Source organism: Chiloscyllium plagiosum, chromosome 1, assembly GCF_004010195.1.
Source record: "Chiloscyllium plagiosum isolate BGI_BamShark_2017 chromosome 1, ASM401019v2, whole genome shotgun sequence".
Taxonomy (NCBI): Eukaryota; Metazoa; Chordata; class Chondrichthyes; order Orectolobiformes; family Hemiscylliidae; genus Chiloscyllium; species Chiloscyllium plagiosum.
Genome location: NC_057710.1, coordinates 57,617,639 through 57,643,386, shown reverse-complemented (window position 1 = coordinate 57,643,386; position 25,748 = coordinate 57,617,639). Strand labels below are relative to the sequence as shown.

The window sequence follows — 25,748 nt, the reverse complement described above, 5'->3', positions numbered from 1 at the left end:
TCCTCCTGGGTGCAGATACGGCGGAGGTGGAGGAATTGGGAATACGGGATGGCATTTTTGCAAGAGGTAGGGTGGGAAGAGGTGTAATCCAGGTAGCTGTGGGAGTCGGTGGGTTTGTAAAACATGTCAGTGTCAAGTCGGTCGTCATTAATTGAGATGGAGAGGTCCAGAAAGGGGAGGGAGGTGTCAGAGATGGTCCAGGTAAATTTAAGGTCAGGGTGGAATCTGTTGATGAAGTTGATGAATTGCTCAACCTCCTTGCGGGAGCACGAGGTGGCGCCAATGCAGTCATCAATGTAGCGGAGGAAGAGGTGGGGAGTGGTGCCGGTGTAATTAGGGAAGATTGACTGTTCTACATAGCCAACAAAGAGACAGACATAGCTGGGGCCCATACGTGTGCCCATGGCTACCCCTTTGGTGTGGAAGAAGTGGGAGGATGAAGGGCTTTTGCCCGAAACGTCGATTTTACTGATCCTCGGATGCTGCCTGAACTGCTGTGCTCTTCCAGCACCACTAATCCAGAATCTGGTTTCCAGCATCTGCAGTCATTGTTTTTACTTATTATTAATCACTGCCAATCGATTTTTTATTAAAGCTCTGCAAATGAAATGTTAGAATTTGATCAGAGGCAAATAGCTCAACTTGTGAAACTTTCTGACTTGCCTGACAGAAAAACGAGGGTTTGGGAAGTGTTGATATTCAAAGGGGCCTGAATGTCCAACTTCAAGTCAACAAAAGCTACCATGAAGGTGAAACAACATCAATAAAGGCAGTATGTACTACATTGTACTTCAATACCCTAACTATGATGGTCAAAATGAAAGATGTCAACAAGTGTGGTGCTGGAAAAACACAGCAGGTCAGGCAGCATCTGAGGAGCAGGAGAGTTGACCTTTCAAGCATACGGTCTTCATCAAGAATCTGATGAAGAGCTTATGCTCGGAACATCGACTCTCCTGCTCCTCAGATGCTGCCTGACCTGCTGTGTTTTTCCAGCACCACACTTTTCGGCTCTGATCTACAGCATCTGCAGTCCTCACTTTCTCCAAAAATAAGATGTGTTGCTCCAATTAGATACAGCCTTGGTAAGATTATTCCTGCAATACTGAATACAGTTTTGTTGAAGAATCACACTGGACTCAAAACATTAATTGTTTGTCTCTCCAAAGATACTGCAAGACCTGCCAAGTTTCTTCAGCATATTCTGTTTTTTTTTTCAGATTTCCAGCATCCACAGTATTTTGTTTTTAACTGGCATATAGTTTGGTCTCCCAATCTACCTACTCCAGTAAGAATGCAACAGTGGTTCATCCCAGACTAATCCTGGGGTTGGGTGAGATTGTTTTATCTGTTCCCTAGAATCTAAGAATGAGGTAACCTCATTGAATTTTAGAACATTCTTAAAGGTTGGATAGGACATTTCTTCTGATGAAGATACCATGTATTCCTGACTCAAAAAGTGGTGTTAGAAAGATGAGCTCGATGAGACGACCTGATCCCTAAAGTCTCTGCCCCTTACTCGAGGCAGTTAGCAGCTTGACTGTCAATCACCTTATTGTCTACATATACCCCTATTGATTTGATCATTGCCAAAAAAAAGTCAAAAATGAATTATTTGAAGTATCACTTCACTTTCACATCTCTGCAAACTGACCTTACACGAGTTGTCATTAAGGCTACAGAGCCAACGTATTCCCATCCCAGTGGTAAATATGCCCTCATGCCTGTTTTGATGGTGCTAACTTTTTTTTAAATGAAGATACCTTCTCTACAACAACAAACAACATTTCAGACATCAGAAGTGGCTTAGCAAGACAGAGCTTACATTGGGAATTTCCTACCATTAGCAAGCATAACATTGATGGAAAAAATCTGAACAGGATTTTGTGCCATCCAGTCAAGGTGTTACAGGCCAATTGAGAGGCCCATCAGGAAATGGGTCAATATCAGGAATTTCCTGCCAAATGTATTGGGGGTCAAATAACATCACGTGGACTGCAGTGGTTCAAGAAGTCAGCTCTTCACCACCTTCTCAAAGGCAATTGGGAATGGCAATAAATGCTGGGCAGCTACTGATGCCCACATCCTACGAGTGAGTAAAAGAAAACTCCCCAGTATAGCTGCTTAGTTGTTTGACTCATGCAGTTAAGAGACAACATCAGCTCATGTTAAACAAGCAGCTGCTGTCCATCAATTATTAACCTTTGATTTAACTGTTAAGATTAACATCGAATCAGATTACATATCCAGACAGCTGAGATTACCTTCATAATTCCAATGGGCAAGCGTTTTACCTTGGGGGAAGAAAACAGAAAAAGAATTGTTAGCATGTCAACAGCTGTTTACCAAGAAAGATAACAAATTTGAAGAGTAGTTACAAACAGCAATTTTTAAAAGTCCTATCAGCATTTAGCGGTAAGACCTATCAGGCCAAAACAGGCCATTTTACACTATAAAACAAATGTTATTACTGTCCTAGTCTTTTTGTTTATCGTTTGGGATAAACATCTAGGGCTTGAAAAAGACCTACTGCTGAGTGCATGTAATTGATTCTGATCATAAAGTGCATGTTTGATACTCTTTGGGATGATCCTAATGCAACAGAGTTCAAAAACAAAGGAAATTCATATTGGAGAGTTTCTGCTCCTTTTACACTATTCAAATTACCTTATGGGGAAAACATTTCTGCCATATACCATTATTTATGCGGCATGTTCAGGATGTCTCCAGGAGGTCACTCACAGACTACGCAGTGAATTCTCCCCTAAAATCCTCTGACCAACAGCTGCTGAAAGCAGACCTGGTCACCACATGGATTTACATTGAAGCCTCTAATCCGAAAGGCAAAGAGAAAACAATTGTAGAAGGATCAGTTACTTGGAGTTACGGTTCTCTCAGCAGGGTGGACCTCCCCTACAGGCCCGGCCTACCAATGCAATTGTTTAAATAACCCAAACTTTGGAAATCGTGGTGCATTGGCACTGTGGGATTTTTGACCCAAAGGATTTACCATGCACTAATAAATGAAAACTTTAGGAAAATATGTTTCTGTAAATAGAAATAGACCACAGGACTCCAAAGGCATATTTGTTCCCTAGTTTGCATTCCTAACTTTGAAGTAGAAACAGAGTTGATGACAAGGTCAACGTCTTTCTGATTTCATTAAAAGGAATGGCTAGGTTTCTGTGGTACCAAAATTTACGTTTTATGGTCCATAAGTGATAATATTTCATGATATAATTTTTCATGGTGCTGTGAAAAACTTTATCCATTTAGGTGTTCCTGACACCCAACAAATCTAGATAGAAGTCCATAGTTCTGAAATTCAGGATAAATTCTGAAATGCTTTGTCCACCGCTCCGAAATTATGGGCAGGCTGCTTCTTGATGTCCCATTCCGGATTTCTAAAATTGAACTCACTCACCAGGTATTTTGTTCCCCTGGGAGTTGCTGCAAGCTTGAGAGGGGGCCTGATACCTCCCAAGCCTGTAATGCAGGTAGCCAGTGAAGTAAAAAGGCCCAGTCTGTTTATTTGGGCACTGCCCCAGTTCCATTCATGCTCTTCCAGAACAGTAAATCTCATCTTCTGCCAGCTCCATAATCTTTGCATCTCATTTTATTTCCCCATGCGCCTACATCTTCCTCATATCTCCTATGTGTCCTCCACATCCTCTTGTGTGCATCCCTTGCATCCTCCCACCATGTTCAGAAACAAAATAAGACGTTGCTGGAAAAGCTCAGCAAGTCTCGCAGCATCAGTGAAGAGAAATCGGAGTTTACATAACAGGTCCGGTAACTCTCCCCCTTCTGAGGAAGGGTCACCTGATCTAAAATGTTAATTCTGATTTCTCTGCACAGATGCTGCCAGACCTGCTGAGTTTTTCCAGGAACTTCTGTTTTTGGTTCTGATTTACAGCAGCCACAGTTCTTTCAGTTTTTATGTTCAGAAACAAACTTTGAAATGCTCAAGAAGAGTTAAGGAGAAAGGAGTTAACATTCCCTTTCAACATTCCCTTGAAAGAAAGCCCCTTTGATATTGTAGAAAAAACAAACACCACCAGAGGATGTCCCACTGAAAAATTTTTAAAATCCAATTAATTCCTCTTAATTTGTGTCCAAGTGGACGCAACGACATTGGAAAACAGCTTGAAGGAGAGACAAGTTATTGCAAGCTCAAAGCTGTCAAACAGAGCAAAGACAGTTCCTTTGCAGCTGAGTAAACAATCAGTTCCTGGGTAGAGTCACTTCATTAGTTTTGGAGCTGAACCAAGCATTCACAACAAAGCCATCATGAGGTTGGTCATGCAATGCTTTGGAGAAGGTGGTTTAAGTGGACCTACACAGTGCTGTAAGGGTTAGAGTTCCACAATTTTGATCTTTGTGACATAGGACAAATGCTGATGCACTGGGGGCAAAAATCATTTTAAGATGGATCCTCTTGAGTTTCAAGGGCATCTTTTTGGTATTTGGGCGTCCCTTTTTTATTCTCAGTAATTCGTCACAACATGCCTTTATTCATCTCAACATATGGGGCAATGGCACTCAGACAGAAGCAGAGATGGAAAAATTCATCAATATCTTGAATAATTATGAATCCTCCATTGAAAATAAAGCCAGAACATCTAAGAAAAGCACTAATTTTCTCACCAACAGATTAAATTAGTGCAACATGAATAAGTAAAAAGTTTCTATTAACAAAAAAACTGAGAAAAAAAATCACCTGAACATCCCTTTTGGGGACTGATGACATCACACCTAATGCCTTGCGTCACTTCTGAATAAAGCTGCAGGACATCATTCCTGTTGTGACTACACTTTTTACTCCATCTCAGCTCCTAGTTTCAAATTTAAAATTTAATAATTGACAGTGTTTTCTATTCTAAAGTATTGCTGCATTCTTCCCTCCAAATTATAGTTCCTGAACATAGGCAAGAGAGCTGGAGATTCTTGCATGCATTTTTAAGGAATTTATTACCGCAGTGAAATCAGGTTTTCTTGGTTTACAGTTAGCCTTGGTTACAGGAAGGTAGTAATCCCTTGTTGGTAGGGTATTTGCAGCCTCCTTCTACCCCTCACCCCTGCAATCCAACCACTTCTGTAGCTTCCCTCCAAACCACCTTGGAGGCTCCCTCTCCCACCTTTACAGTCTCTATCCCCCTTAAAATTCACCAGTAGAATCCCTCTGAACCAGACAATTGCCCCCTAGTGGGCAGTCCCAGGGCCAGCAGCCCCACCAGCCCTGGAACCTAGCTGCCCCCAACACCCCCACCTCAGCTGTGATGGACAATTTCATCATCCACTCACCCCAGCCCAAGACAACAGCAGCCTCTGCCCAGTCAAAGCCTCTCTCTATCCCTCCAGCACCCACTGCCACACCCCTATGATCTACTCACCACTGCCACTTAGCTTCCCAACTGCTTGCTGCCCCTCCAATCACCACTGTTATTCACTGTGAGGCTTAGATGGGAGAGAAACAGCTCGTGATTCCACCAGCAGTTGCTGTCTCTCCCACTTGTAAAGTTTCTGCAAATTTGCATCCCCTGATTATTTCTGCAGTGGGTTCACCCACCACTGTCACCTCTACAACTTTTTCCAGTCTGAAATTTTTGGGGTTAGTCATTGCAATTTTACAAATGTATGGATTACAGAAGGAAGGATGTTAGAATGCCTAACCAAACGTTTGTGAAGCAGAAAACAGATTACCTGCAGCATCAAGCAGTGATAAAATACAATAAAGCAGTAATTAACATAATTTTAGTTATCCAAATACTATATGTTCTGCTCCCTAAAGCACAAAAATGATGTTGTACCTTGCCAGGGTTCGCTCAAGAAATTTCTGGACAAATTAGTATTTTGAGCAATTGGTTTTTGGACTGTGGAGGTTATAGGGTATATATTTAACTCAAGATGATGCATGGCTTAGAAGGGAACTTGCAGGTGGTGGAATTCTGTTGCTCTTCTAAGTGGTAGGGGGTCACCAGGTTTTGTATATTGCTGTGAAAGAAGCCTTGATAAAATTACAGTGGTACATCTTGTATATGGTATATATTGGTGTCACTGCATTTTGGTGAAGGAGAGAGTGAATGTTTAAGGTGATGGATGGAGTGCCAATCAAACTGGTGCTTTTGCTGGAATGGCATCACACTTGTGGTTTTGGGGCAATGCTCATCTAGACAAGGGGAGAGTATTCCATCACATTCCCACTATGTATTTTGATGAGCTTTGGGGAGTCAGGCATTGAGTCACTTACTACACAATTCTCATCCTCTGTGGACCTGCAGTGCAGCTACAGTATTTATATGGCTTCCCAGTTTAGTTCCTAGCTGATCATAACCATCAGGATGTTGATGGCTGTGGACTCAGATAGTAATACACACTTTGTTCCATTGGACATCGAAGCTTCCTCATTCAGAACAGAATCTGTGGCATTACTCCAGTCGGCATTCCTTCCAAGTTCCTTATTAGCATAGTATTACTTAACATAAATCATTGACAAATTTATTACAGTTGAGGATATAACTGATGGGGTAGACTTTGGCACAAAATAAGTTATTTTGAGTGTGTCTCCAGGATTATCTATACTTTTGCTGATTCATGTAGAAGCAGAAGGAGAAGAAATCACCAATTCCTTCAATAATTTTCAACATTTGGAAAATATGTCTCTTACCAATGTAAGTGACATTGAATTCAATATATCAACTCCATTTTGCTCTTCCCCAATACTGCCAGATCTGCTAAGTTTATTTTAGTTCCAGATCTCCAGCATCTTTCTTTTATCTTATCAATGTGCAATTCCCCTCACTTAATATGTTGACTATCCAAGTGCATCTTTTGTTCAACTATATCGAGCATTATTTTGAGTTTGAGAGAAGTAGTTCTAAAAATATTTTTAAAACTCTTACATCCATGTAACTCCATATAGAAACAGACTAGTGTGGCAATGTCATGAACCTTTGTTCTCAGCCCCTAGTGCAAGGTCCTGAGAAAACACATAAACCCACAGAGACCACAAGGAATTACAAAGGACACATCTGGTCAGCAAAGATCAGTCTCAGAGCATGGTACCATCTGCAACAAGAATAGTTAAAACAAAGTTGCAATGTGGGGTCAGCAAGGTTAGCATTACATTAACATCGTTATTGCTCAAAACAGAATGTAGAAGCAGACGTAAACATCTGGCTCTTTGAGATACTTCCGCCATTTAATAAAAGATCACAGCTAATCTGTGGTCCCAACTTCACTTTTCTGTCTGCTCTCCCCCCACCAAACTCCCTTGTCTACCAGAAATGTAACTCAGCCTTGTAAGGGAATTAAAGGCACTGCTGCCACTAAGCTCTGGAGAAGAGAATTGCTCAAGCTAAAAACAACAAAAAAATTCTGCTCATCCATCTTAAAAAGGGAAATATTTTATTGTAAAACTATGTCCTCAAGATTTAGTCTCCTTTACAGTAGAAATATCCTCCAGATATACAATTTTTCCAGTCACCAAGATCTTCTAGGTTTCAACTGGATTACACAGCGGGGTGATAGTCTAGTGGTATTTTTAATCCAGAGACCCAGGTAATATTCTGAGGACCCCGGTTTGAATCCTGCCATGACATATGGTGTAATCACTTCCAATTCAACTCTTTTGTCCATGCTTAATCCAAGGCTGTAATGAGGTCAGGAGCTGAGTGGCCCTGGTGGAACCCAAATAGGGCGTCACTGAGCAGGCTAGTGCTGAACAGGTGCTGCTTGAAAGCATTTTTGATGACACATTCCATCTTTTTACTGATGATTAAGGGTAGATAGTTGGGGCGGTAATTGGCCGGGTTGGGATTGTCCTGTTTTTTATGGTCAGGGCAGTTGGGCACTTTTCCACATCGTAGTGCAAATGTCAGTTTGTAACTGTACTGGAACAGCTTGGCTGAGGGAGTGGCAAGTTCTGAAGCACAAGTCTTCAGTTCAGTTGTTGGAATGTTGTTAGGGCCCCACAGCCTTGAGTATCCAGTACCTCCAACTGTTTCTTGATATCAGTGTTTTCTCCAAGTATTGCGAGGAGTCACAAGTCATTAGCCGATGGAGATGGGAGACATTATAAAAATCGTCAGGCGGTTTTTTGGATTCTATTTGTGTACACATCACATCTGCAACCTCTGCTAAATAGAATCTTCACACTTCTCCCACAGCAACCTGAATCATCATGAGAATAATTGTTTTCACACACACACACACTCTCAGTCTGTGGAGTTCAAAACATGATATGGTCCTAACGGAAACAGCCAATGACTAAAAGATATCTGCAGAGTCTTTTGTTTTTAAAACAGTTTTTAAAGTATAATATTAGCTTAAATAAAGGTAGGTAGAGAGTTTTGAGTATAAAGTAGAGGTGTTTGAAACAAAGGAAGGTCCCTAACTTAAGTAAAATTCTTAAACTGCCATGGTGGGATTTGAGCTCACCAGTTGTTCAAATCTCACCATGACAGTATGCTGGGATAACTACATTGGCTTGATGCAGATATATCGGAAACAATGAGAGCATAACTGAAAATAATGAAATTTGTCATTATAAAATCACCATAGTGCCACATGAAAGAGATCAAGGAGACTTTGAAACATACATCTTTAATATTGTTTGCTCCAAATCAGATGCGTAAATAAACTTTTGCTGGCATGTTTGATTGAAATACCAAAGAATATATGTGGAATGAATGTGACCACATTAAAAAAAAGATTAAATTGATAATTCAACCAGAAACTAAAACAAACCATGTCAGATATCAGATCCTTGACAGAGAGTATGCTGTGTACATTACAAGGCATCAGAAGGATTCTGATAGCATCAAGAAAGTATAAGAAGAAATAAGTACTTCATCAATAATATTTCTAAATAGCCAGATCTGATAGCTTTAGTAAATTGACAGCTATGGAAATATGCTGGATAATTCATACAACATTAACGGCTTTGCAAATTTGCACTCCTGATATGACATTGTGTTCAGTATATCTTGCGCAAATTTACATTCATGAATTTTAATGGGTGGAAAATGCATGCCCCATAGGACTTACAATAACGTATTTCAAATGCACACAAATAAATCCACACTGAGGGCACAATACATTAAACTGACCTAGAGGGTTCAAACAGGTGAACTGAAGTGGATTGCATGGAAACTATGATTGGTCTCTTTTGCCTTAAGCAGACTTCACTGCACTTTTGTTTAATATACTCTTATTTTTAAATAAAAAACCTACAGTCAGGAAAACAGCTTTGATTTGTGCACAAGTATTATCCATTTCATAGAATTGTTGAGGTCACACCACAATAAGAGGCCATTCATTTCATTTGGGAGGTCCAGACCTCAGAATAGCTTTATTATTATCCTTTTACACTTTGTTAGAAAAAATATTATTGCCTCTGACTTCTAGTGAAAGGTTCTGGATTAAAACTGATCTTTGGTAGCTGCACAAAACTGCAAGTATTGTACGGTCAATAAACTGGTTTATTTGCAGCCAGTATTGTAATCATAGCCTCAGCAAAGTCTTGAGCAAATTCTGCTTAACTTACTAGCTTTTTGATTCCACATGAGCGTACATAATAATATTGAATCTCACTTTGTCTGTTATCTCCACTGTCAGCTTGAACCTCCACTGCTTGGTCAAGATTCTTTGGAGGAATCAGGCTAAGAGAAGCTAAAGGGAGAGAAAGAGATTAATGGGGAGATATCCTTTGCGAGAGAAAGAGACAGCAGATATTTTGAGTTGGGGGATGGAGGGCTTGAAAAGAATGATTGGGGAGTTGATTGTGAGATGAGCTGAGGAGGGCAAAATATAGGAAGTAAGTTGGTGGTTGAAAGGTGGGTTTGGTAATGGTGGGAAAGAAGTAGTGTTAGGAAAGGAAGGAGATAAAGGGAGGATGAGGTGACAGAAAATATTGCTTTATCTTGAAGCTCCTTGCTCCTTATCAGTAAATAAAGCTTCAACACCCATATACAGTTGCACTACTTCATTTATATTTCTTCACGATAGGTTCTCAGATGCTCACATTTTCATTCCAGTCTTCTCTTACTGATGCTGCATGGGGTTGGTTAGCTTAGTTGGCTGATTTGTTACACAGGATGATGCCGACAGCATGGGCTCAATTCTCCTTCTAAACCTCTTCCCCTCACCTGAGGCATTGGTGACCCTCAGGTTAAACCACCACCAATCACCTCTCTCTGATAAGAGAACAGCCCTACAGTGTAGTAGGACAATGGGGACTTTACTTTATTGATGTTGGAGTCATGTGATCAATTACAGCGTCACAATTTACATGAAATTTACTACATCACAGATGTGATGAGGATAAAAAGTGTGTTGCAGAAAAGATTTAAGGAAGAGTGGGAGGATATTTTCCACACAAGCATTCATCAGCAAGCTATTGGTGAATGGTGCATCAGTTTCAATAGTTTTCCAAACCCACTTGATTGAAAGCCTATCATTAAAATAGCTCAGACTCCTAGCCCCATCAATCCTGTCAAATATTCACCAAAAGACAGTGCCTGCCATATTCTCATGCAAGACCACAGGAGATTGATCAGAATTAATAGTCCATGTGTCCATTACACCTTCCACTGGAAAGACCTGTATAGAAACTTTCCTGTGAATTCTTTTATTTTAAAAATGTGTTTGCACCTTACCTGTTAGACTTGGTCCTAACCTTTGCTTGTGATCACAATAGGCAGTGTTTTTATTGGCCTTGTAGCGATGATCTGTGCCCGAAGTTACACAACATGATGTGCTTGCTTCATGTTTAACTGCTGTTTTCAGAGTGTAGTCACGAGGGGTAAATCTCAGCAGTAATTTTCCAATTGTCTCTATGATTTTTCCAATTGCAGACAAAATGTGGGTGAGGAACAACTTTGTATACTGTATGGCTTCATATCCAAAATTTGTCGTGTTAATCACAAGTTCAGATCCCTTCCAGTTATTTTTAATCAACATGTAGACTGTGATGCACTGGGTTGATTTTAGTCTGTCTTTCTTCTATTTATAGAGAATTAAACCTATTTAAATCCCACTTCCCATAAGCTAAAAATTGCTACTCCCACTGCCTTCATGTCACAGACTTCAGGTGACCTCCTTGTGAACTCTACACCCCAGTACCTTAATGCTTGCAACCAGTCTTTTACACTTGGAATCATCTTGGCTCTGTTGATGGATCTCTCGCCCATCTGATTCAGTAATGTCCTTTAGGGAAGGAACCTGCCATCCTCACCTGGTCTAGCCTACCCGTTACCCATAGCAATGTGGTTGACTCCTAACTACCCTCTGAATAATAAGAGTTGGGCAATAAATGCTGGCCTAGCCAGCGATGCTGACACTGAATGAATGTAAAAAAATTTCAAATATTGTATGGTTGAGCCCAAAAGCAGAACTTAGGCATTGCCTCAAGACTGCTTCTAGGATTTTGAGCATAATTGGTTCCTGCATTCAAGGTAACAACATTGACTGCACCAATACTATGTTTACCAGAACATTGTTCAGCTTCTAGTGACCAGCTGGAATCTGAAGGGCCGCATGCTCGATGAAACTAGGGAACATTCCTATTCTCTCCTTTATAAGAAATCAATACTCATCCACTTTAAGCTGCCATGAAAGCTGTGCCAGGCTTCAGTTAGACAGCAGTTCAATGACATTCTGGAAAATTGAATGGCACATAAGATATTAAATGAAGAACTTGATGATTTTGTTTCAGAGTTGAGGAACAGTCGAGTTTTGTGAGCAATGGGCAATGTTGTCTGGCTGTAAATGTCAGTCAAAGGGCTGCATTTTCTCAGGGCAGCCAGACAACACTGTTCCAGCCTCTCCAATGACCTTTGTGCCAATGTCACCTCCCCAACCTGCGGCGAAAGAGTTGTGTCAAGCCTCTTGTCCTTTTAAAAATGGGATGAGAGGCCACCTCCAAATGTTGCTGGGCAAGTGCAATCCCAGTGGTGCCACAAAAATTTGGCCTGGACCCAGCAGATAGACACACATTGATGAATGTCAGTCTCACCACCAGACAAGGGGCAGTCAGGCAGGACCCAACAAAGGCTGGATGTGGGGCTGGCTGATATTGGTGGTTATGGGCAGAAAGTCATTGTTAATATGGAGGGTTGGCAGGTTGGCATTGCCACAGGTCACAGAGGGGCTCTCACCACACAGCAGAGGGCCCAAGTGCCAGTGATACAGAGGCAACAATGGTGGGAAGAGACCGTAATTAATTGGCCATTGAAGTGGTCTCACCATCATTCACATCCCTTACCAGTGGCAGCACACCAGATCAGATTGATTGTGGAATTGCTTTGCTCTCTCTCTACCACTCCGGACTTACTGCTTGGCGCACAGTTGTTTATTTTATAGCTTCACCCTACCTCACATTTGGGTTTACCTGGAGTGACATACCCTCCTACATTTTCCATTGAAGCATGGAACAGCACGGTGGCTCAGTGGCTAGCACTGCTGCCTCACAGCACCAAGGACCTGAGTTTGATTCCAACCTCAAGTGACTATCTGTGTGAAGTTTGCACAGTTTCCCCACGTCTGCATGGGTTTCCTCCCACTATCTAAAAATGTGCTAAATTGCCCATAGCATTGAGAAATGTTTGGTTAGGTACATTAGTTAAGGGTAAATAGAGGGTAGGGGAATGGGTCTGGGTGGGTTACTTTTCCGAGCGTCACTGTGAACTTATTGGACCAAAGGTCCTGTTTCCCCACTGTGTGGATTCTTTGGTTTGTTGGTAATAATAGTGTGGTAGATATGCTGGACCATAAGATTTCAGATTGTGTTTAAGTACAATTCTACTGCTATTGATGGCCCTGGCGCCTCATGGAAGCCCAGTCTGGAGTTGCTCAATCTGTTTGAAATTTATCCTGTTTAGCATGGTGGTGTGCTACACAACATGGAAAACATTCTTAAAGTGGAGACAGAACCTCATCTCCATGAAGCCTGTGCTGTGGTCATTCGTACTGATGCTGTCATGGATAGATTCAGTGTGGCAGGTGGATCAGTAAAGCTGAGGCCAAGTATATTTTTCCCTCAGATTCCCTCACCGTTTGTGATACACCCAGTCAAGCAGCTTGACCAGCTCAGTCAGTTGTAGTGGTGCCAAGCCACTCTTTGTAGTGGACGTTGAAATCCCCACCCAAAGTCCATTCTATGCCTTTGTCATCCTCAGTGCTTCATGCATGGAGGACTATGAATTCATCAGCCATGGGAGAATGGTACACTATAAACAACAGGACGTACCTGACCCCTGTGCCCCCACCCACCCCCACTTGTAAAGGACCTTAAGCCATTACATTTAAAAGGGGTTTGGACTTGATGTTGATGACTCCTAGGATAACTTCCTTCTGACTGTACACTCCCAGTGTCACTCACCAGTGGGACAGGGCATATCCAGGTGATGGCAGTATCTCAGGCAATGTTTCTCTGGTTTGATTCCAAGAGTATGACTGTTGTACTGTTACTTGACTAGCCTGAGAGACAGCTCTCCCAACTTTGGCTCAAGCCCCCAGAAGTTAGTAAAGAGGCTTTAGTGGGTCAACAGAACTGTATTTGTCAAAGTCATTTCTGGTGTCTTCCTCATTGTTGGCTGTTGCATCTGCTTTAATTCCTTTTTGAAATGTTTTAAGCAGTTTATACCACTGAGTGGCTTGCTAGGCCATTTCAGAGGGCAGTTAGGAGTCAATCATATTGCTGTGGGACTAGACTAGATGGCAGAAATTCTTTTTTAATGGACTTTAGTGAACCAGATGACCTTCTACAAAAATGTCTCGTGAAACTAAAAACAGAAATTGCAGCAGATATTCAGCATAGTCAAGTGAAAATGAATCAATGCTTCAGGTCCAATGACCATTCTTCAGAATAGTTTGTAACTAGGAAAAGGTTGATGTAAATGCTGCAACAATGGTTTCGTGGTGATCATTAGATTTTAAAAATTCAAATTTCACCATTTGGTTGGATTTGAACCAAAGTCCCCAGAAAATTGCCTGGTTCTTTAGATTTTATGCAAAGTTAGGCAGATTAAAAGCTTAAGCAGACCTGCCATAACTGGAATAGAAAATTTGGGAGACAATTCAGGCTTTGGAAAATGAGTGATCCTTTATTAAAGCTGCCATGAAAAGGTAAGAATCATTCACTTAAACCATGAGGTACAAGAACTATTCAGTAAAACTATGATTAATGGAGGAACTGTTTATTAAAGCTGCAAGCAATGGAATTCATACAGAGAAGTTGTAAAAAGCTGTGAAGCACAGGAATCTTCCATTTTACCTTCAAGGTAATGTCTAAACTGTCTAAGGCATTAGCAAAGTACAGCAGCTGAGAAATGAGATATGTTGTTTTCTCAAAAGATTACGATCACATTCAGATATGGCATCATCCCAGTACTGGCAGGAAGACTTCTTTGCAGAGATAAATCAAATGGAGCACAGAATTGGTCACCAAGTTCTGACATACAGATTAACTTCCAAGTTAGATCTAAATCAGAAGCTGAACAAATGCCCGATTGTGTATAAAAGTGCACTTAGCTGATGGTGTTATTAGTTGCCCTACAGTATGGAAACAGGCCCTTCGGCCCAACAAGTCCACACCAACTCTCTGAAGAGTAACCCACCCAGACCCATTTTCCTCTCACTAATGCACCTAACAGTATGGTCAATTTAGCATGGCCAATTCACCTAACCTGCACATCTTTAGACTGTGGGAGGAAACCCACACAGACACAGGGAGAATGTGCAGACTCCACACAGACAGTTGCCCAAGGCTGGAATTGAACCTGGGACACTAGTACTGTGAGGCAGCAGCACTAACCACTGAGCCACTGTGCCATCCCAAGCTAACTTGCTAAATTATACTTACTAAGGGTTAAAATGGATACTTTTGAAGTGGCACAAAAGATATCAAAGTCATTGGGGAAAATAACATTTCGTACTGTATGAGAAGAGAGTGCTTATTGGTTGTCAAGTAGACTGATTTTTAGATGACTTGGAGGTACCGGTGTTGGACTCGGGGGGACAAAGTTAAAAATCACACAACACCAGGTTGTAGTCCAACAGGTTTATTTGGAAGCACTAGCTTTCAGAAGGAGCAGTGCTCCAAAAGCAGTGCTTCCAAATAAACCTGTTGGTCTATAACCTGGTGCTGTGCAATTTTTTACTTTGATTGATAGATGTGTACCATAGAGAATTAATCAATGAGATGCATTCTCTAAAATCTGGAAGTTAACTATAAGTTATTTAAATCTAAACCAGGCAGATTGATTTTTGAATTCCATTTTTTGAATTAGTGTTATTGAATGTTCCTTTCAGACAATTGATTGATGTCATTGAAGTACAATAATGTTTGGAGATTAATTCTCAAAGTATTTGCAACAACTATACTATTGAACTGGTGCAAAAGTCACTCATGTTGATTTTCTATGCTGGTTATTTTGTTCCTCACTCCAGTTAATACATTTAAAGAATGATTTTTAAGCTTTTATAGTAATAGTTGAAAACAGATTATTAATGGTCCATGAAAATAAGTTAATAATTGTAGCCCATTTTGATCAGTATCATGATTCACATCAACCATGTGCAACAATCCTTAATGACGCAAGTCTTGGTATATTAGCAAAAGGTTTACTACCATAAATGCAGCTGAACAACACTGGAGAAATTTTGAACAAATGGTTCTGGATATGGCCATTTGGATTTCTGAATCCATTGCATAGCTGGGAATTTCTTAGCGCTCTCACCACTGGCTACATGAATGCCAACAATGTGCAGAGTTTATCAGAATTAATCTGTGTAGAACAAATTGTTCAAATATGAATATTAATGGCTTACTTTTATGTGCTAGTACTTTCCTGACTACCATCTTTTTGTCAACATTATGTTGAAAGTTTGCTGTGAGCTATTGGTAAAACATACCTTCAAGGCACAAGATTGTAATTTCTCTATACATATTTTAATAAAGACATTAACACTTTAATCTCTTGTCAAATCTAGGAAACTAAACAATTTCATAATGAAGTACTTCATAATGCAATCTCAATTTTACAATGCTAAGCAGTGGCTAAACAACCATAATATTCCCTTACTTGACTGGATTGAAATGAATTGAATTGAATTTATTGTCACGTGTACCAAGGCACAGTGAAAAGCTTTGTCTTGTGAGCAATACATGCAGATCACAGAGTTAAGTAGCATAGACAGTAAATAATAGGTAAACAGCGGCAAAAACGAAAACACAGGTACAGGTGAATGTTAAGAGTTTGTGTGTCCATTCAGTATTCTAACAACAGCAGGGTAGAAACTGTTACGAAACCGGCCGGTGTGTGTGTTCAGGCTTCTGTACCTTCTCCCCGATGGTAGAGGTTGAAGAAAAGCATTGCCAGGGTGGGATGGATCTTTAAGAATGCTGGTGGCCTTTCCTTGACAGCAGGCCTGGTAGAAGGATTCTTTAGATGGAAGGTTGGCGTTTGTGATTGATAGAGTATTGAATTTAATTAGAAAACTATACCTGAGTTTTCATAGGTCTACTTCAGGTTCAAAAGGTATGTGTTGGCTCAGGGGTGACACACCCACCTCAAAGCAGTAGTTTGAAGTCCTACTCTTGAAATCCAAGCATATAATCCAGACTGACATTTCAGAGCAATGCTGAGGAAATGTTGCACTATTGGAGATTACGCCTTTTGGTGAGGTTGGAGATTACGCCTTTTGGTGAGGTTGGAGATTACGCCTTTTGGTGAGGTGTTAAACAGAGACAATTGGGCTGAACTTTCCTTTTCAATTCACAAACAGAATTTGAATACAACACGATATTGGGAATGATCTCCCCTAGAAGATGCAAATAAAGAAGCCGTTTCGACAAGTGCTTGGGAACTGGAATGGTCTGAGAACAGGGGCAGGGCCAAAGCAGAGTGTCTGGGTGACCCAGTGTGAATGATACATGCTGCTAAGGTGAAAGGAGAAGAGGCACAGGCAGAGGTACTACACTACTGATGGGTCTGGCAGCCAGTTCCTCATGCCCTTTCTCTCTCTCTCTCAGTGAGTGATGAGCAAACGATTGCAAGCATTTGTCTCCAGATGGTCAGAGGCCTGTTGCTCTCACCTTCCCTCACGTTGGGGGCTGGAGGTTAAACTGCCTCTAAATTGGCCTTAAACTGAATTCCAGCTACTTATGGGTAGATTGCAGTCACCAATTTGAATGCTTTAGTTTGAAAAAAAAAGTCAGAGATGGGAACTCATTGGACAGCCAATCCAATGCAATTACTTTTGCTGTCATTTTTTTCACCACTACCCAACCACATTCCACTCCCTCCCCATAAAAAAAACACGTGCAATCTCAACTAACAGATGGATATCAAAAAAAGAAATTCTAAGTTGCAATTTGAAGAAAAGCTAAGTTGCCTTGCTAATATTTATCCTTTAAATCAACAAACTAAAACAGGTTATCTGCTCACTTAACTTCATTGTTTCTTGTGAGATGTTGTTTTGAGAAAATTTGGAGCTGTTTTAGTTGCCTTGCATTTCAACACAGACTGCTTTTAAAGTAAATCATTGATTTGCAAACATTTTATGATGGCATGATGCCATGAAAATGCAATAAAAAGACATTCTTTCTCTACAGTTTTGATGCACTTGAATTGACATATGTTTTACTCACTCATTAGATTCTTGTATGAGGACAATTCCTAATGGTCTGCATGGATCACACTACAAGCAAGCATAGAGACTATCTGTTCCCAATGAAAATCAAAGGACAAGTGATCTATTATCTGTTAGTCATTCTGGATTAGTGGTGCTGGAAGAGCACAGCAGTTCAGGCAGCATCCAAGGAGCTGGAGAATCGATGTTTCAGGCAAAAGTCCTTCATCAGGAGCATCTTAGTAAATCTCCTCTGAACCTTTCCAAAGCGTCCACATCCTTCCTATAATGCGGTGACCAGAACTGTGAAGAAAGTATTTATTGCATGGAGTAGAATACATTCTGGTCTAAAAAATTGCCCTGTGTCTAAGTATACTTTTTTCCCAAGGGCTTTTGCCCGAAACATCGATTTTACTGCTCCTTGGATGCTGCCTGAACTGCTGTGCTCTTCCAGCACCACTAATCCAGAATCTGGTTTCCAGCATCTGCAGTCATTGTTTTTATCTGTTAGTCATTGTCTATTGCAAACTAATTGCCAATTTCTGTGCCTTCTCTATTTGCACTAGACTGAATTACACACCCAGCTTCCTAATTCCATAAAAATGTGAAATGAAAAATTAAATCCTGCCAAAGGGGAAAAAAGTATGCTGATGCTTAGACACAGGGCAATTTTTTTAGACCAGAATGTATTCTACCCCATGCAATAAATACTTTCTTCACAGTTCTGGTCACTGCATTATAGGAAGGATGTGGACGCTTTGGAAAGGTTCAGAGGAGATTTACTAAGATGCTCCTGATGAAGGACTTTTGCCTGAAATGTCGATTCTCCAGCTCCTCGGATGCTGCCTGACCTGCTGTGCTTTTCCAGCTTCACATTCTCGATTCTAATCTCCAGCATTTGCAGTCCTCACTTTCACCTATTTACTAGGATGTTGCTTGGTATGGAGGGAAGGTCCTATGAAGAAAGGCTGAGGGACTTGAGGCTGTTTTCGTTAAAGAGAAGAAGGTTGAGAGGTGACTTAATTGAGCCATATAAGATAATCAGCGTGTTTGATAGGATGGACATTGAGAGCCTTTTCCCTCAGATGGTGATGGCTAACACGAAGACACATAGCTTTAAATTGAGGGGTGATAGATACAGGACAGATGTCAGAGGTAGTTTCTTTACATGGAGAGTAATGGGGGCATGGAATGTCCTGCCTGCAACAGTGGTAGACTCATCGACATTAAGGCCATTTAAATGGTCATTGTATAGACACATGGATGAAAATGGAATAGTGTAGGTTAGATGGGCTTCAGATTGGTACCGCAGGTCAGCGCAATATCGAGGGCTGAAGGTCCTGTACTGCGCTGTAATGTTCTATGTTCTAAGTTTTATGATTAAGCATAATAGTTACATTAAAAACTCATCTCAGTTGCCAGTCGCTGACCATTATTCATAAAGCATAATTCAGGAATGCAGTAGAATGCAGTTCATTTACGGCTTCAATAACACAATTCAATACTATCCAAGACAAAGCAGTCCACAGTGGCATTCCACCAGCCACTTTCAACAATCACTGCTTTACCAATGCAAAGTACCAGTAGTCCTTATCATCTGCAAGTTATACCACAGCAACTCATCACAGTTCCCCCCCACCTCCCAAACACACCTTCCAAACCCATATCCTCTGCAAGGATAAGGGCAGCATATTCATAACAGCATCACCAGCTGATTCCTGTCCAAGCCACTCAGCATTCTATTGCCACTCCTCATTGTCACTGGATCAGAATCCTTCCCTAAAAGCATGTGGATTTACCTACACCCGATGGACTTCAATTCAATGAGGCAGTTCACCACCACCTTCAAGGGCAGTATTGCCCAGAATCCAATAGTGCAGAATTGGCAATTATCTACAACTTTACAGTTTTATATATCAAGAAATACCAGATGCATTTTGAAGATGATTAAGTCCCAATATTCAGTAACAGGTTTCTAATTCAGTAAAAGTGTTCTTTACCCTTTGTTGTGATGTATGTAAATTTTACATTTGACAGCATGGTTAAAAGATAACAAAGGAATAATGCTCAGCAACAGTAATAGCACTATCAGCTATTCAATCAACTCCTGAGACTTTAAAACTTGTTCTTAATATGCGTGTTAATTATTTTGTGGTGATATTTGGGGAGATACTTTTGAGCATGATTTCTCCTTTAGATTTTTCAGAAAGTAACAGCGAAACTATTGTATGTTTTACTTTCCCAACTGGAGGACACCACTCAGCATCATAGAATCCCTATACAGTGTGGAAACAGGCTGTATGGCCTATCATGTCCGCACCAACTCTCTGAAGAGCATCCCACTCAGACCCACCCTATCCCTGTAACCCTGTATTTTCCATGCTAACCCACCTAGCCTGCACATCCTCCAGCACTACAGGGTAATCTAGTGTGGCCAATCAACCTAAGCTCCACATCGTTGGACTGTGGGTGTAAACCAGAGCATTTGGAGGAAACCCACCCAGACACGGGGAGAATATGCGAACTCCACATAGAGTCACCCGAGGGTGGAATCGAACTCAGGCTCCTGGTGAAGCGAGGCAGCAGTGCTGACCACTGAGCCACCATGCTATCCCAAAGCACCTTTCCCTCATTCCAGGCTTCCCCCACAAGAATATTGGGTGTGATTACATGGGTAATCTTGAGACAGACCTCATTGCTTGTTGACAAAGATTCATTGAACAAATTCTAAGCAAGTATACTGCTTCCGGTAGGCAACTGTCTGTGTGGAGTTTGCACATTCTCCCCGTGTCTGCGTGGGTTTCCTCCGGGTGCTCCGGTTTCCTCCCACAGTCCAAAGGATGTGCAGGTCAGGTGAATTGGCCATGCTAAATTGCCTATAGGTTAGGTGTGTTAGTCAGAGGGAAATGGGTCTGGGTGGGTTACTCTTCGGAGGGTCGGTGTGGACTTGTTGGGCCGAAGGGCCTGTTTCCACACTGTAGGGAATCTAATCTAATCTAATAATTCTGTAATAAAATTTTAGAAGGCATTCACATTCCAAAAAGGCTGTACTCATGAAATATTGTGTGGATGTGGTGCCAAGTTTGAGGTTAGACTGATGGTACTGTTTTGAAGGTTTAAATGTTATAAAATTTTAGAGGCAGCATTTTTGTTTTGAGACCAAGACCCAATTTTGGAATCAAATATGATTCCTGACTACATAATGTCAGACGTGGTCCTGCACCCGATTTTTATATGATCCGACAAATGGTTAGAGGATGTACTCCCTGAGCAATTATGGTGACTTGACCTGCCTGGATGTTGGCGGGGTAATACAAGTTTCTGTAGCCCTGAGGCACTGACAGCTTGGTGGGCAGGCAAGAGAAAGATTCTCAGCACCAATTCATAAAATGGGTAAAATCAAAATTGCCAGGGCTCCCAGACCACTATTGTAGAGGAGGGAGCACCTCCTCAAGGAGGCCTACAGCTGCACTATGGCCTTGTTGCCATGGCGACTGTTGGTATGGAGGTGGGGCTGGCAGTAGGGGAGGGGGCTTTGCGTAGCCTGCCACCATGAAGCTCTGTCAGCTCACAAGGCCATGGACAGGGGCTTTGCAAAGCCCCGAGTGAATAATTCCACCCTTCCTTCTCCAACGACTTCTTCTGTAACCCCTTCTCCCTCTCATTTCATCAAGAGACATCCTGGATGAATTGGTGCCCAATCACATCAACCTCTCCACGTGGTAGCATGTTCTGTATTCTTGTCACTTCATGTGCATAGTTTTGCGAATGCTAGCCATAAAACCATAGAATGCAGAAAGAAGACAATTATGTGAACAGTCTGCTTTGGTCCATAAGACCATAAGACCATAAGACATAGGAGTGGAAGTAAGGCCATTCGGCCCATCGAGTCCACTCCGCCATTCAATCATGGCTGATGCGCATTTCAGCTCCACTTACCAGCGTTCTCCCCGTAGCCCTTAATTCCTCGAGACAACAAGAATCTATCAATCTCGGCCTTGAAGACATTTAGCGTCCCGGCTTCCACTGCACTCCGTGGCAATGAATTCCACAGGCCCACCACTCTCTGGCTGAAGAAATGTCTCCGCATTTCTGTTCTGAAATGACCCCCTCTAATTCTAAGGCTGTGTCCACGGGTCCTAGTCTCCTCGTTTAACTGAAACAATTTCCTAGCATCCACCTTTTCCAAGCCATGTATTATTTTGTACGTCTCTATTAAGTCTCCCCTTAATCTTCTAAACTCCAACGAATACAATCCCAGTATCCTCAGCCGTTCCTCATATGTTAGACCTGTCATTCCAGGGATCATCCGTGTGAATCTCCGCTGGACATGTTCCAGTGCCAGTATGTCCTTCCTGAGGTGTGGGGACCAAAACTGGACACAGTACTCCAAATGGGGCCTAACCAGAGCTTTATAAAGTCTTAGTAGTACATCTGTTCCATCTGTTAAAGTCAACAGGTCAAGTGATAGCTGTTTATTCCCGCAGAACACAGCCAGATACCCATGGATGAAACAAAACAGGAAGATCTATTGTTTTTGATGAAGTCTTGCTTGAATTGATCAATGCCTGAAAATCTTAAATCAGGATCCTTGAAATATGATTTTAATTCTACTGTTGATGAATAATAATGGCTACTGTAGAATACAACTATATCAAGTTACTGTTGAAAACTTCATACTTCACAAGTGACAAAATCTAAGTGATAAACTTCCTCTCCCCAAAAGAGAAAATCGTACTTTACATATTATTTCTTAACGAGGCTACTAAAGAGATACAGAGTGATGGGATGCTTTCGACTATCCTGAGACAGGTTCACCAGTCTTTCATTCTTTCTTTAGGTATCTATTTTGCTTCTCTTCCTTCTTTCTTATTCCTTTGCATCACTTCCCATTAGAAAAGACAAAAACACTGAAATGTTTATGCAGCTGTAGGGCCACATTCTGTAATCAATCCAAAGGGTCTGACTGAATCTGAGATATGACACTTCACATACTTTCTCCTGCCTGTTAAGCCTTTTTAAAATATCCAGACCATGTTGCTTATAAGCCTGCTTCTGCGTGAGAAGTTTAAAAAACTGAACCATTAATTGCAGAACCAGAGGTCTTGGCATATGGCAAATGGCTTTCGTGTTGACCAGCTGCTGAGGCACTAAACCCTGGAATTCCTTGCCTAAACATCTTTGCCTTTCCTCATCTCTCATCTCCATTAAGTCAAAATTTGTTCCTAAAATATAGCTTTTATGCCTGCTGCTAAACCATGCTCAACCAAATCTTGTGCTTGGACTCAAATCATGCTATTATAAAGTGCGCCTGGCATAAAATATACAGCAACATTGAGATTATGCTTGGTTTCCTTTCTCATTTTCCAATGTTCCTCCTGTCTGGCTTCCCAAAAAGGACTATACTCCATTCTCCCAATTGTTTTGGTCGTGCAGTTTACTATACTAAACCTTCCCTTTTCTTAACAGAGGATTATCCTCACCATAGGGCCCTCAACTATTTCTGTTCCGTTTCCCACATGTCTGCTATTATCATTCCCCCAAACCTATCTACACCTCCCCATTGCATCCTTCCGTGGAAACACAGGAGGTGCAGCATCTGCTCTTTTACGTCCTTCCCTCTCAGCATTCGAGGTGCCAACTAGTCCTTCCAAATAAACGGTGGTTGAGTTCTCGGTCTTTTAACTTACAATACTGCATTCGGAGCTAACTCTACTCTGGGGGGAAACCAAGCATAATCTCAATGTTGTTGTATATTTTATGTCAGGCGCACTTTATAATAGCATGATTTGAGTCCAAGCACAAGATTTGGTTGAGCATGGTTTAGCAGCAGGCATAAATGCACATTGGAGATGTTCTGTCAAGCAGTCACTCATTCAGTCCTCAAGCAATGACCAAAGCATCCAATAGCCCATCATTTTTATTCTTCACTCCACTACTAGTCTGATGTGTCTGAACATGGTTTTCTAAACTGCTCTAATAATCTCAACACAAGATCTTTTAAATGGGCATTTTACAGCTTTCCAGAGTCAGCACTGAGCCCCTAGCAATGCTTGGTGGTGACTCTACACATTCCAGTTACACCTCGACCAGACATTGTTTTTGAAGTAATCGACCATCACTTTTTGCACCATCAACCCAAAAATACCACAAGGCATCATAATGTATCCTCTGGTCCCCCCGTTTCCTCACTTTGCTTAGAGGCATTTCCAATTTTAAACATTTGCTTTCCTGTTGCCACAGATGAAGGCAGCCTCCTGAGCGAATCCAGTCTTTTCTATTAGATCAGAAGAAGGGTCATTGGACCCGAAACATAGAGCGATTTCTCTCCATATATGCTGCCAGACCTGCTGAGCTATTCCATCAACACCTGTTTTTGTTTCAGCATTTTCTGCTGTTATTTTATAATTGATTCAGTTAATTGGTGGGTCAATGCATGGTTGGCATTGCCTTTAATTATTACGGGTCATGATTTATTCTAATTTGCATCAATTGGATAAAGCCCATTTTTAACTCCAGGTGGAAGTCAGCCCTGCACATGCAGAAGCAACCAGCAAACCATTCTAACGTCACTTGTGTGAGGTACAGGAGGTTTTATCATTCAGAACTTATGCAAATACTCAGTCAGCTTCCCATTCTGGCACCATAGGAAAACCATAAGACATAGGGACAGAAATTAGGCCATTTGGCCCATCGAATTTGCTCTGCCATTCTATCATGACTCATGTGTTTCTCAACCCCATTCTCCTGCCTTCTCCCTGTAACCTTTGAACCCCTATCTCTGTCTTAAATATACTCAATGACCTGGCCTCCACAGCCTTCTGAGGCAATGAATCCCAGAGATTCAGCACGCTCTGGCTGTAGAATTTTCTCCTTGTCTCCATTCTAAAGGGTTTTCCCTTTACTCTAAGGCTGTGCCCTCGGGTCCTACTCTCTCCCACCAATGGAAACATTTTTCCAATGGCCATTCTATCCAAGCCTTTCAGTATTCTGAAAATTTCAATTCAATCCCCCAGCATCCTTTTAACCTCCATTTGGTATAGATCCAGAGTCCTCAAATATTCCTCATATGATAAGCCTTTCATTCCTGAGATAATTCTTGTGAACATCCTCTGGACCTGATTCGGGGGCAGTAGATCCTTCCTGAGATATGGGGCCCAAAACTGCACATAATACTCCAAATGTGGCCTGACCAGAGCCTTATAGAGCCTCAGAAGTACATCCTTGCTTTTATATTCAAGTCCTCTCAAATAAATACCAACATCGTATTTCCTAACTATCGACTCAACCAAGAGCTAACCTTAAGAGAATCCTGGACTAGGACTTCCAAATCCTTGGCACTTCAGATTTCTGAATTTTCTCCCTATTTAGAAAATAGTCTACACTTTATTCTTCCTACCAAAGTGCATGACCTCACACTTTTCCACGTTGTACTCCATCTGCCACTTCTTTGTCAACTCTCCTAACCTCTCCAAATCCTTCTGCAGCCTCCCTGCCTCCTCGATACTACCTGCCCCTTCACCTATCTTTGTATCGTCTGCAAATATAGTCAGGATACCCTCAGTTCCTTCATCCAGATCATTAATGTATGAAGTAAAAAGTTATGGTTCCAACATTGAGCCTTGTGGAACACCTCTAGTCACTGATTGCCATCTTGAGAGGAACCCATTTATTCCCACTTTCTACCTTCTGCCAGACAGCCAAGCCTCTATCCATGCTAGCACCTTGCCTCTGAAACCATAGGTCCTTATCTTACTCAGCAACTGCCTGTACAGCACCTTGTCAAAGGCCTTCTGGAAGTCCAAGTAGATAACATCTATTGGCTCTCCTTTGTCTAACTTGCTTATTACTTCCTCAAAGAACTCTAACAGATTTGTCAGGCATGACCTCCCCTGGATGAAACCATGCTGACTTTCTCCTATTTTAGGAGAAAGTGAGGACTGCAGATGCTGGAGATCAGAGCTGAAAATGTGTTGCTGGAAAAGCGCAGCAGGTCAGGCAGCATCCAAGGAGCAGGAGAATCGACGTTTCGGGCATGAGCCCTTCTTCAGGAATGAGGAGAGTGTGCCAAGCAGGCTAAGATAAAAGGTAGGGAGGAAGGACTTGGGGGAGGG

The 25,748-nt window shown here is 41.5% G+C and overlaps 1 protein-coding gene across 2 annotated transcripts in view; it reads right to left on the bottom strand.

Annotated features, from left to right (window-relative positions):
* Positions 1 to 25,748, bottom strand: part of ca9 (carbonic anhydrase IX) — a 108,065-nt gene that overhangs the window by 77,611 nt on the left and 4,706 nt on the right. For both annotated transcript variants that reach the window (XM_043687227.1, XM_043687237.1), the window contains exon 2: positions 2,265 to 2,294. In XM_043687227.1, the coding sequence (XP_043543162.1) occupies positions 2,265 to 2,294 (30 nt within the window). The remainder of the gene's footprint in view (positions 1 to 2,264; positions 2,295 to 25,748) is intronic.